At 44.9% G+C, this 13,818-nt stretch overlaps 1 protein-coding gene across 1 annotated transcript in view; it reads left to right on the top strand.

Annotated features, from left to right (window-relative positions):
• The first annotated feature begins 7,772 nt into the window (after positions 1-7,772).
• Positions 7,773-13,818, top strand: part of ITIH2 (inter-alpha-trypsin inhibitor heavy chain 2) — a 45,761-nt gene continuing 39,715 nt past the window's right edge. The window contains exons 1-4 of the mRNA XM_010389375.1: positions 7,773-8,081; positions 9,668-9,742; positions 11,748-11,780; positions 13,544-13,713. Of these exons, the coding sequence (XP_010387677.1) occupies positions 7,998-8,081; positions 9,668-9,742; positions 11,748-11,780; positions 13,544-13,713 (362 nt within the window). The 5' untranslated portion in view covers positions 7,773-7,997. The remainder of the gene's footprint in view (positions 8,082-9,667; positions 9,743-11,747; positions 11,781-13,543; positions 13,714-13,818) is intronic.

Raw genomic sequence — 13,818 nt, forward strand, 5'->3', positions numbered from 1 at the left:
TCAGAGGTAGGGTTTATTGTCTGCCCCTCCCCTTGAATCATGGCTGTCCTTGAGACTTGATTTGCCCAGCAGAAGTGCAACAGTGTAACCTCCAATGATGGGCCTTGCAAGATAGACAACTTCCATTTCTGCACACTGACAGTGCCCCTTCTTGAACCTCGGCCATGTGGGGAGAAGGCTAGGTCATGTGGGGAGGCCATGCAGAGGAGAACCGAGGTGCTCTAGTCAGCAGCCCCAGCTGTGCTCCCTGTCAACAGCACCAATGGCCAGCCATGGATGAATTGAGTTGGATGTTATTTCCTAGCCGAACCTCTGCCTACCATGGGCCTGGCCAACAGGCCATGCAGCAGAAGAACCACCCATCTGAACCTGGTCAACCCATAGACTCAGGAGAGAGATTAAACTGTTGTTTTGAAACACTAAGTTGTGCAGCAGTCGATAACTCAAGCATCCTAGAGGTAACAACCCTCTAGAAATAGAGTGATTAAGCCCAGCTTCACAGGGCAGTTTGGCCCAACTGACTGCCAGGAGAAGCTTGTCCTGGCCCAGTGAATCCTGCTTCTCTGCACCTCAAAGGAATGTGCTGGCAGGTGCCCGGCACTCATCGGGTGAGTTCCAGAACAGCCAGAATGGCTTGGTTTCACTCACTTGAATGCCCTCTGCCCCAGCCTTGTTTGCACAGTGTGGACCTCATTCATTCTTCTGCCACATAGACTGGCATGTTCTCCAAACTTCTGATTTATTTTCCCAGATTCTGACTTTATTCCCTAATTCCAGCATGAAGTCTAAATAGAAAAATAACCCCGTAATGAACCTCCTCTGGCCTCGCACATGGATCATTGTCATACTTACCTCAACTTCTCTTTTTTCTTGAACTGTGTATTAATAGCATATGCTTGTACAACAGTTTTGAATGTCTATCCTGACCCACCTTCAATGATTTAATTTAATAAAGTCTTCTATGTAATATTTCACTCAGAATTGAATGCAATGTTTTAGGTATGGTCTACACTGGAGAATGCACTGAGACTTTACTGTAGTGCTTCTAGAATTTATATTCAGCATACCATCTTTTTCATCATTCATGTTTATTTCAAGCATATTTCATTTGAACCACTTGAGTGAATTATAGGGCCTTGTTTCTTACCACTAAATTAATTTCTTCAAGTTAACATCATTGTAGTCATCAATGCTTTTCTGGTTGGAATTGTTCAAACAACTGGTTCTATAATTAACCAGATAAAACTTCATTGCATTTTCATGTCCCACCTCATCCATGATAAACACATTACAGTCAATCTGTGCTTATCGAATCTGGATCTACCCGTTTAGAAACAGCACAGCAAAGAGAAGTAAAATTAGCTCAACTTAATGTTCAACCAAGCACTCTATCATCACCAATTCTTTAGGCAGTAAATGGCCCCTTGCCATTTGCAAACTCTAAAATCCAAGGGAAGAATCTGGCTATGACATATGGGAAGTGTTTATGGGTTATGTGTGTGTTACCAGCTCCTGGGTCTGCTGACAAATTAGTCTGCCTCTCAATATCTGACGAGGACTGGGCCCACGTCTCTGGCTTGGACTCAAGCCTGACATCTGCTATGCCTGAAGACGTGACTCCTGCTGCCTCCTGAGACCCTTATGAAGGTCTTGGCGGGGTGCAGTGACTCACGCCTATAATCCCAGCACTTTGGGAAGCCTGAGCAGAGGATCTGTTAAGTCCAGAAGTTTGAGACAAGCCTGGGCAACATAGTAAGACCCTGTCTCTGCAAAAAAAATAAGAGGGTCTTGACAGCATCTTCTCTGCCTAGCTTTATTTCCAGACTCTCTGCCCCCTTTGCTCCCACCTCCTGGACTTCGGGGCCCAGGCTGTCTTCCTCTGCCCTTGTTGGTCTGCGGACCCTCCCACTGCACACCTATTCTCGGTGCCCAGTGAGCTTTCCACTTTGTCCCTATCCCATAGCTAGTGAGCCTCAGTCGTCAAACCCCTCCCACACACATGTGTCAAATTGCTTCCTTTTCAAAAGTTTTCTCAAACCATTTTTTAATCACTGCATGTCATTTTTTAAATCAAGTCTACTACAAGCTCGCCAATCTATATTTACAGAAATCTGAATTTTTTCCTTTTTGAAAATTGAAGTAACCTAATAGTCATCTTTTTTGTTTGTTTTCTTGTTTTTTTTTTTGAGACAGAGTCTCGCTCTGTCGCCCAGGCTGGAGTGCAGTGGCCGGATCTCAGCTCACTGTAAGCTCCGCCTCCCGGGTTTACGCCATTTTTCTGCCTCAGCCTCCCGAGTAGCTGCGACTACAGGCACCCGCCACCTCGCCCGGCTAGTTTTTTGTATTTTTTAGTAGAGACGGGGTTTCACCGTGTTAGCCAGGATGGTCTCGATCTCCTGACCTCGTGATCCGCCCGTCTCGGCCTCCCAAAGTGCTGGGATTACAGGCTTGAGCCACCACGCCCAGCCCCTAATAGTCATCTTTTATAAGCACTTTCAGTTCAGAACTTCCTTCTGTGCCCTGCAGTGTAATTAGTCTGGGAAACAATTCATTTAAACAACTTCAGGCTGGGCACAGTGGTTCACACCTGTAATCCCAGCACTTTGGGAGGTCGAGGCTGGGGGATCTCCTGAGGTCAGGAGTTGGAGACCAGCCTGGCCAACATGGTGAAACCCTCATCTCTACTAAAAATAGAAAAATTAGCCAGGCATGGTGGCATGCACCTGTAATCCCAGCTACTTGGGAGGCTGAGGCAGGAAATTGCTTGAACCCAGGAGGCAGAGGCTGCAGTGAGCCGCCATGGTGCCACTGCACTCTAGCCTGGGCGACAGAGTGAGACTCCATCTCAAAAAATAATAATAATAATTATGTAGAGACAAGGTCTTGCTATGGTGCCCAGGCTGGTCTCAAATTCCTGGCCTCAAGTGATCCTCCCGACTTTGACCTCCCAAAGTGTTGGGATTACAGGTGTGAGCCACTGTGCTGACCTGTTTTAACACTACTAGTAACTAGCACTTCATTAGCACCTAATGTGTTCCAGGAACTGCTCTAAGTCCTTCATACATGCTCACAGGTGAGCACTATTGTTATTCCCATCTTTCAGATGAGGACGTTGAGGCACACAGAGATTTGCCCAAAGTCATGGAGCCAGCTCATTAGTTAGAGAGGCAGGCCAGGGAAGGGTTTGATGGTGAGGCTGCCGACTCATACTGTTCAGTCCATTTCCCATCATCACCACCAACCTGGACCCTGTATCTTGACCCTACCCCACTTCTCTAGCCATGGCCTGGCAGGATACATAACATGGAGAAAGTCTGTTTTCCACACCTATTTGAGCTGTGATGCCTTCCTTCTGATTGTGAAGACATTTTCTTATAGCTTCTTCAAGGATTGTCTGTTAGCATTTCCAAAGATGACATTTGTTACTCTGCTATATCTTTTCCCCTCTCTTGGCCACATGACTTAACCACTCTGAGCCTCACTTTCATCATCTTTTAGATTAGAGGATTCAGCTAGATAACCTCTAACATCCCTGGTGGCTCAGATATCCAAACACACTCTCGTCCCATTTACACCTTGGAGGGAGCCACAATTACTCATATGAAGGTGCTTCCCAGCCTGTATCTGAAATACCAGCACCAGATCTTAGTGTGATGGTGAGACCGCTTCCAGATGAGACCCCTTCCTTGCCAGAAAACACCCACACACCCTGGGAAGAACAGCAAAAGCTGCTACACTGGAATTGACCTGTCGTGGCTGGTCACATGTCTACTCTACACTCGATTTCTCTACTCTGGCAATGGATTTGAATTGGAACTTCAGAGGTGAGGAACAGAGAAGAGGAAAGAACTGAAATGGCTGAACAGCAAAGGCAAGTTTCCAGGGCTTAAGAACAAATGAGAGAATCCCCTCCATGCTAACTTCTCATTTTTGGCGTGTGGTACTGCTATTCAGTTTCAAATACTTTTATTCTGAAACATCTTTATGTTCTGGCCTCAAATGATATCAACCCACACCTGCCCAGGCACAGTGGCTCACATGTAATCCCAACACTTTGGGAGGCCAACATGGGCAGATCGCTTGAGTCCGGGAGTTCAAGACCAGCCTGGGCAACATGGTGAAACCTCACCTCTACAAAATATACACTCACACAAAAATTAGCTGGGTGTGGTGGTGTGCACCTGGAGTTTCAGCTACTCAGGAGGCTGAGATGGGAGGATTGCTTGAGCCCAGGAGGTTGAGGCTGCAGTGAGTCATGATTGCATCAGTGTACTGCAGCCTCGGTGACAGAGTGAGACCCTGTCTCCATTTAAAAACCAAAACAGGCTGGGCGCAGTGGTTCACATCTGTAATCCCAGCACTTTGGGAGGCTGAGGCAGGCAGATCATGAGGTCAGGAGATTGAGACCATCCTGGATAACATGGTGAAACCCCATCTCTACTAAAAATACAAAAAATTAGCCGGGCATGGTGGCGGGCGCCTGTAGTCCCAGCTGCTCAGGAAGCTGAGGCAGGAGAATGGCGTGAACCCGGGAGGCGGAGCTTGCAGTGAGCCGAGATCACACCACCGCGCTCCAGCCTGGGCGACAGAGCAAGACTCTATCTCAAAAAAAAAAAAAAAAAAAAAAAAAAAAAGACAGAAACAAAAAAACCACACCTCTGCATTAGAGAGGGCAAAAGATGTAGCAGAGTAATCAAATGTCATCTTTGGAAATTCAAACAGACAGTCCTTGAAGAAGCTATAAGAAAATGTCTTTATAATCAGAAGGAAGGCATCACAGCTCAAATACGTGTAGAAAACAGACCTGCTCCATGTTGTGTGCAACCTGACCCACCGAACAAGCAGGTCAGGGTCAAATATAGCTATTTTTCCGGTGAATTCATCCAGCTTTGACTTTGGACTTTTACAAACATGCTCTTTCACAATGATAGGGCTGGAGCTGAATGCTATACATGTGAGGCGGCTATTGTCATACTGTCAGTTAAGCCACAATGACTTACACTCAGTGATGAATCTCAAGTTTATTGATAGTTCCCAGAATTCCCAATGAGTGCTAAATGTTATCTCTTTGTTCAAACATTATGAAATATTGTGATTTTTTTCTTGTAGATTTCCTACTGATTTTCACATACATGAAAGTGAATCTTCTTATGGCATTTATGGTAGTGATTTCCATCCTAGAAATCAGAGGCATCTAAGTAACAGTGGATATGTTCAATTCACCACGTGACAGCTGCCCAGGCATGATGGGAGGGGTTGGCAGTGGGGTGGGGAGTGCAAGGGGAAAGGGTCTCAAGTTCAAGACTCAGTAGCCCAGGCTGAGTCTTGGGCTCATGCCTGTAATCCCAGCACTTTGGGAGGCCAAGGAGGGTGGAGGTCAGGAGATTGAGACCGTCCTGGCTAACACAGTGAAACCCCATCTCTACTAAAAAAAAAAAAAAATACAAAAACATTAGCCAGGCGAGGTGGCGGGCGCCTGTAGTCCCAGCTACTTGGGAGGCTGAGGCAGGAGAATGGCGTGAACCTGGGCAGCGGAGCTTGCAGTGAGCCGAGATCGCGCCACCGCACTCCAGCCTGGGTGACAGAGTGAGACTCCGTCTCAGAAAATAAAAAGACCCAGTAGCCTGAATACACAGCCTACGCTGTTGTGCTTCTGAACATCGAGAGAGAGAGCAAACGCTGTTTTTGTTTGTTTGTTTGTTTGTTTGTTTGTTTGTTTGTTTCAAGACTTTGGGATCAGGCGGAGCGCAGTGGCTCACACCTGTAATCCCAACACTTTGGGAGGCTGAGGCAAGTGGATTACTTGAGGTCAGGAGTTCGAGACCAGCCTGACCAATATGGCGAAACTCCATCTTTACTAAACACACACACACACACACACACACACACAAAATTAGCCAGGTGTGGTGGTGCATGCCTATAATTCCAGCTACTTGGGAGGCTCAGGCAGGGGAATCGCTTGAACCTGGGAGGTGGAGGTTACAGTGAGCCAAGATTGTGCCATTGCACTCCAGCCTGAGCCACAGAGTGAGGCTCCCTCTCAAAAAAAAAGGACTTTGGGATCTGAAGACAGGCTATCAGCATGGAAAAAAGGCCCAGCCTGCTTTTGGTTTGGTTTCTTCTGAGATAATTCTGAATATCAACTTAAAATAATCAGAAAGGAAATGATCAATGGAAGGAGGCATGATGCTGAAAGTCACCATTGTTTCTGAGAAAACATGCCATTGGGTCTTAACTGCCCAGAAACAGTATCTCAGCCGAGAATGCAAAGCTGTGGCAGGATTTTTCCATGAGGGGTTCACTGAGGCACCCACTGGCCAAAGTGGGTGCTCACCTAGTGCAACCTAGGCAAGGGAGGGGAGAATCTGTTTTCTCCCTGCCGTTATTTCAGAAGTTATGCTTCCCCAGCAGATACACGGCTGTGCAGTTTCTTTCTTTTTTTTCTTTCTTTTTTTTTTTTTTTTTTTTTTTTTTTTTTTTTTTTTTGAGACGGAGTCTCGCTCTGTCGCCCGGGCTGGAGTGCAGTGGCTAGTTCTCAGCTCACTGCAAGCTCCGCCTCCCGGGTTTACGCCATTCTCCTGCCTCAGCCTCCGAGTAGCTAGGACTACAGGCGCCCGCCACCGCGCCCGCCGCCTCGCCCGGCTAGTTTTTTGTATTTTTTAGTAGAGACGGGGTTTCACCGTGTTAGCCAGGATGGTCTCGATCTCCTGACCTCGTGATCCGCCCGTCTCGGCCTTCCAAAGTGCTGGGATTACAGGCTTGAGCCACCGCGCCCGGCCATGCTGTGCAGTTTCAAAGACTGAGGGGAAACTAGGGAAGAAAGTGCAGATAACTCTCTGTTGCATGCCTTGTGAATTGGGTTTTAAATGTTACAAGGAGCTCCAGGATCCCATAAGTTGGCCTGGGGTGCTTGGTCCTGAGGATGAGACAACCTCCCTTGTATCGTAACTCTGCCCACAGCTGGAGCTTCCTATTTCAGTGCTGCGTCCAAGAAGTGACATTTCCTGTTGGTTGCAAGAAAAATAGAATCTGACCAGGATGGAGGCCAGGCATGGTGGCTCACATCTGGAATCCCAGCACTTTGGGAGGCCAAGGCAAGCAGATAGCTTGATCCCAGATGTTCAAGACCAGGGTGAGCAACATGATGAAATCCCATCTCTACAAAAAATAGCCGGGCACAGTAGTGCACACCTGTAGTCCAGCTACTCTGGAGGCCGAGGTGGGAAGATTGCTTGAGCCGGGGGAAGTTAAGGCTGCAATGAGCTTTGATCTCACCACTGCACTTCAATTCTGAAACTGGGGAGTATTGATTTGCCACTGACTTGAGCCCGGCTGATGGGGGCAGCAGGACAGACACTGTTACCTTAATCAAAGGCATTCACGAAGCATCCTCACTGAAGATCTGCCCTAGTATCCTGCACAGCCACTTGCCTGGCTCTTTATAGGTAACAGGTAATCAGTTATCAGAGAGATGGGGAAAACGCACACAATGAATTATTTGCTCAGAAAAACCACTCTGCGTCTTCTCCCACTTTTTCTAAATTTTTTCTGCTTTAATTTAGATCAAAGGATTTTGTTTCTGGGAATAGTTCTGCACTTCGTCCTTTAGAAAGGATGACAATTATCTTTAGGTCTCTCTGATTTTAAGATCAATAGAAATCAGCAAAAGCCAAAAAAAGAGAAAAAAAAAAGCATATAAGAACATTCAAGCACATCCATCTACCCCTGACTTGTCCTCACAGTGAGCAACTGCTTCTGACTTTGCTGTTTGAATAACCTCTGGGTGTTCGATCCACCCACACAGCTCAAGTTTGAGCTCCAGAACAAATATTTGTCCCAATTTTGAGCAAAGTTAGAGAGTTTTTTTCTTCTTTTTTCTTCTTTCTTAAAGCGAACAGGGCTCCTCTGCTGTTCCTTTGAACTTGGTTCAGTAGGAAGAAGTGATATCCTCCCCAGACCATCTGCTTTGGGGAGCTTTGGCAAAACTGTCCAGCAAAATGAAACGACTCACGTGCCTTTTCATCTGCTTCTTTCTTTCTGAAGTATCAGGCTTCGAAATCCCCATAAATGGACTTTCTGAAGTAAGTACTTCCAGATCACTCCTTGCTGTTGGCCTGCTCGTCAGCTCAGTAAATAGCCTATTGCAATTGCTATTCAATGGCCTTATTCTGTGTGTAATGGAAACTTAAGATAAAATTCATCTGAGTGCACGTGTTTACTGTTATAATTATTGGAATGTGTATTTACCTTTTACAGCATTAACAGGTTTTGCATGAGAATTAAGTCAAGCTCAATGGGCGGGCATCAGAGTGTAGCATTTATGGAGCACAGCTGCTCACTCCTCATCTAAAAAAAATGGGGGTAAGAATAGACCTAACCCAAAGGTTTGCTTTGAGAATTAAATGGCACAGTGTAAACTCTCTAGCAGAGTGCCTGGACTAGTAAGTGCTTAATCATTATTAGCTGTTATGATGACGAAGAAATATTATCACTCTTTTACTAAGAGCGTAAGAAAAGTCATTATCAAAGCACACTGTTTTCCATACCTAAGTGAACAGTGATACTTGTAATAAGGGCACTTTAAGTATTCCTATTCAAGGGGAAGACAGCAAGAAGGGTGGAAAAGTACAAGAATAACTCCCACGGAGTGCAGGTCTCCACTTTTGTCCCTTAGCCATCTCCAATGTAAGGAAAGTCTTGGACTGAAAGTCTGTTGCTGAAAGTCATACAAGAGCTATTTTTATGCCAGAAAAGCAAAGCGTGTTATGGGAACATCCCAGCAAATGCAAAGGCTTATCATACTTGCAGAGTGGATTACCTACAAAAATGCCAGAGAATATGACGGCATATTTACAGAGGGAAAATATCACTCTGTCTGCTTTGAAACTGTCATATTTTCCAACACTTAAAAGTCACCAGAGTGTGTTGGAAATCTCAGATTGAAGCCAAGACATCCAAATGCATTTGTGCTTTTTCAGTCATTTCTAACTGGCATTCCTTTTAGAAAATACCTACATTTTTAACTTGGGGAGATGTATGGTTCATGTCTGTCCAGTCAGACACTGCAAATGCCTCCAGGGTCTACCCAGTTACTTCCCCAGACACCCACCTAATCACTGGGTTGTTTTGATCCCTGTCTTACTACCCGCGGGCAAACTCAGAAACGAATTCCCGTGTCCAACAAATGTGAAGGTGTTGTTACCTTGCACTTGTACACCTCTGAGACATAACCAGCAAATAGAAATATGCTAAAGAAATCATTTGATACAAAATTGTGATTGCCCAGAGGTAGAGGAAAGAATATAAAATAATGAATACCAACAGCTATCTCTTTGGCTCTAGATCTTTTGGAAACCATCATTCTCAGCAAAGTAACACAAGAAGAGAAAACCAAACACCACATGTTCTCACTTATAAGTGGGAGCTGAACAATGAGAACACATGGACACAGGGAGAGGAACATCACACACTGGGGCCTGTCGGGGGGCTGGGGGTTGGGGGAGGGATGGCATTAGGAGAAATACCTAAGCTAAATGACGAGTTGATGGGTGCAGCAAACCAACATGGCACATGTATACCTGTGTATCAAGCCTGCATGTTGTACATATGTACCCCATAACTTAAAGTATAATTAAAAAAAAAAGTTAAAATTCTAATTTTTTTTAAGTTTGTAGACTATGAAGATCTTGTGGAACTGGCCCCAGGCAAATTCCAATTGGTGGCAGAGAACCAGAGATACCAGGTACAGTAAGCTTTACTTCCAAAAGGGGGAAAAAATGAAAGAGGTTGTGGCAGAAGAAGTAAGATAAGTGTTCAGATGTCTTCTGCTAGATTTTCTGAAGAGTTTGTTTTTTAGCACAGGAGAGTCCAGTGCTCTTACACCTTGGTGAAAGAGATCACCCAGGTGAAATCAAAAGGGAAATTCACACAGCAGCTTAGCAGCCTTCCCACCATAATGCTCAAGTTAGTCCTTTAAAGAATACGTGACTCGGCACAGTGGCTCCCGCTTATAATCACAGCACTTTCGGAGGCCAAGGAGGGAGGATCACTTGAGGCTCAGAGTTCCAGACCAGCCCAGTTAACACAGTGAGACCCTATCTCTGCCACCCAGCTGATACATATATATTAGCTGGAATGCACCTGTAGTCCCAGCTATTTGAGAAGCTGAGATGGAGGATCGCTTGAGCCCAGGAGTTCAAGGCTGCAGTGAGCTATGATTGCAGCAGCCTGGGCAACAGAAGGAGACCCTGTCCCCACTCCATTTAAAAAAAAAAAGATTACATGGCTATGTGTTGTCTTCAACACTTAAGATTCTGAAATTATTTCCTGCCTTATGGGGAAGGATTTCCTGTTAGGAAGGCTTTTCTTCTTTTAGCGATGACAGACACTTCTCCTTGCAGCCTTACGATCTCCTTCCTCTGGTCACTCTGAGAGCACCTAAAAAGGAGAACAGGCCACACTGAGAGTTGCAGTCCTGGAGGCCACCAGCGACAGTATAGACAAAACCCTCTAATTAAGGGGATGAGTTTTCTGGAACACCAGGAAGGGCTTGGCTCCTTCCCGGTGGAGCCCACACGCTGAGAAAGGAGGTATTTATGGAAGCAGCAAACTCTAAGCTGATCAATGTCTTATTTTGTACAGGTATGAATTTTCTACTTTCTGAAAATCCAGGGTTTTTTTGTAGACCAATAATATTAAAATCCAATAAGCAAGACTTCATGTCACGATTTATTTAGCCACAAGAGAGAAAAATTTGTCATTGAGCATTGCATTCAAGAAGTCTACAAGAAGAGGTCAACCATTGACTTTACCATGTCACATAGCACAGAACCTCAGTTCACCCTGAATCAGGCAAGCTGAGCTTCTATCCGACACCATTCTTGGATCTATTATTAACAGCTCACCAAACATTACATGTTCACCCACCACCCTTAAGCCATTCACTTTCAAAGGCAAGGGAATCGCCTTTGTTCCTTTCTGCAGGACAGTCAAGTGTACAGATAATCTCCTAGCATGGTGGTTAAAAGCATAGAATCTTCTAGGTACCAGTCACTGTGTTTGGCTCTGGGGTTACACCGTGGAGGAAATACATGAAAATCCCTGCTTTTATGTAGCTTAGTTTAAAGGAAGAGACAGACTTGAGTCAAATAATCCCTCAAATAGAATGAATCATTATGAAACAAGGTGAGCACGCTACAGGAAGGAACATGCTGCTGCGAAAACACTTAGTAAAGGAAACCAACCTAGTCTTGGGGCATTAGAGATTTTCACTGGAGGAATTCTGCTGGAGCTGAGATCTGAAGGGTGAGTAGAGTTCTCTATATGGGGGTTGAGGAACCCAGCCGGGGCACTGCAGACACTGGGAACAGCATGCCCACAGCCTCATGGCAGAATGGAGACTCAAAGTCTCTATTTGAGTAAAAAACAGAGCAAATAGCATCAAGGGGATATACGCTACCCAGGATGCATTTAGTTGAATATTTTTATTTAAAAATTACTTGTTCTAGCATTATATCCAAGAATGACATGCACACCACCAAAACTGGTAGAGAAAGGTGTTGAGAAACTCACCAGTGGGAAAATAGTTTTCAAGAATGTTCAATATTTATGTCTCAACTTCAGTGAATGAATAACAGCTCAGTACTGAAGAAAACTAAAATTCCTCTTTTGACTGAGAAAACGGTTTTGGCCCTCAAGGTAATAAGTGACATACAGTTGAAGAATGATTGTCTAACTTCCTTTCACAGAGAAGCCTTCCAGGAGAATCGGGAGAAATAATGGTAAGTTGACTTTGATGTTGTTACAGATTGAATGATTTTCCTGCTAATAATTCCCAGGAAATCAATCTGGGTGTCTCTTTGGTCTTCGTCACCGAGTATTTACCTGACTTTCGAAATACTGCCTTGCCCAACTGTTTGGAAGTATTTCTAAAATTCAGCGTTAAAGAGTGCAGTCTTTTCAGACAGGAGAGAGGTCACCAAGAGCTGAAGGGGCCCTTCTCTTGATTTTCTTGAGTTTTGCCATATAACATAGGTTCCATCCCACTGTATAAATTTATGTATTTATTCCAACTTACCCGTTTTAAATATTTATTTTTACGTTTTTATTTTTATTTTTTCGAGACAGAGTTTTACTCTTCTTGCCCAGGCTGGAGTGCAATGGCGTGATCTCAGCTCACTGCAACCTCTGCCCCCTAGGTTCAAGAGATTCTCCTGCCTTAGTCTCCTGAGTGGCTGGGATTACAGGCATGTGCCACCATGCCCAGCTAATTTTTGTGTTTTTAGTAGAGATGGGGTTTCACCATGTTGGCCAGGCTGGTCTCGAACTCCTGACCTTGGGTGATCTGCCTGCCTCAGCCTCCCAAAGTGCTGGGATTACAGGTGTGAGCCATTGCTTCCGACACCATTTTGATTTAAAGTATGACAGCTTGAGATAATAAAAGAGTGCCCGTGGGAAGGAATTCTTAAATACAAAATGGCCCAGTTCCCTGAGATGTTCAGAGTAGACCACCCTGTGGCAAGAAAACAACCTGAGGAAGTGGTTTATGTTGTGCTTCCTGCCCTGAATTGGCAGAAACTGCCAGAAGTGCACACTTCAGAGGGAGGAAGGACACGTAGATTCACCTGGATTTTATTTTAGCTTGAGGTGAGCTGCATGGTTAGTCAAAAGGTTTAATGTTGGACTACAAAGTTTGGGGAATGAGACCTGGTATTGAGACAAGTAAATCCTTTTGTAGAAAAAGGCAAAATCTAATGCGTCCCATAGTTGTCATAGACCTGAAGGAGCTTGCAGCTCTCAGTCACCTCCTGAAAGACATGGGTTTCTAGGACCTTGCCTTTGAGAACACTTACGTATGAGATCCTTTATACTGGAGCTGCTTTAAATCAGTAGCGATTGGGTAAGGAGGTCCAGAGTGTTGGACCAATACTTATATCAGAATGCCTGGTCCAAGATCAATGCCCCTTGCTTACACCCATCACTGTTCTCTTAACTTGTTCTGACTTGAGGGAGGAGAAAAGGACTGCAGATGAAATTGTAATAGAGGAGACTAAAGAAGGTAGAGAGTGGTAAGAGGGGTTGGTGGAGGCCACATGTGTGTATCCACCCCACAGCACCCCTGTCTGACCCTAACAGAAGATACAACCAGGGTCCTCTTTCAACCTCGCAATCCAGTATCCTTTCCCCAGCTGATGGTCCTGCATTTGGAGTTATTTCCTGGACTTCCTCAATCCAATCTGGCTTCCCACAACCGTTTTCTACGTGTATTCTAATTTTTGAAAAATCCTTATTTATAGACTCATAGGGCTGAAAATGCCTTTTAGCTCAAAGTATCTTGAAACGAAGGCAGATTTCTGTTCGCTGGGTGTTCCAAGAAGTTAGGAGAATGCTTAACAACACCGAGTTCTGCCCTTATCAAGGCCTCGGAATTGTTCTGCTAGTAAAACAAGGAAAATATAGTGCTGTTAACATCAAATGCTCTACATTTGATGAAGTTCTGTGTGATTTTTCAATTAGTACCGTTATGCTTTCTTGCCAATTTCAGGAAGAGGCTGATCAAGTAACTCTTTATAGCTATAAAGTCCAGTCTACTATTACTTCTCGGATGGCTACCACCATGATCCAGAGCAAAGTGGTGAACAATTCCCCACAGCCTCAGAATGTCGTGTTTGATGTTCAGATCCCCAAAGGAGCCTTCATTTCCAACTTCTCCATGTAAGTAACTTCTGTGTAGAGCCAGAAATTGCAGGTGCTCTACCCACAGAATCAAAACCCCTCATAGTTAGAGTGGACCTTCATGGTCAACTCTCCCAGTGGCGC

This window comes from Rhinopithecus roxellana, chromosome 11, assembly GCF_007565055.1.
Source record: "Rhinopithecus roxellana isolate Shanxi Qingling chromosome 11, ASM756505v1, whole genome shotgun sequence".
NCBI classification, from domain to species: Eukaryota; Metazoa; Chordata; class Mammalia; order Primates; family Cercopithecidae; genus Rhinopithecus; species Rhinopithecus roxellana.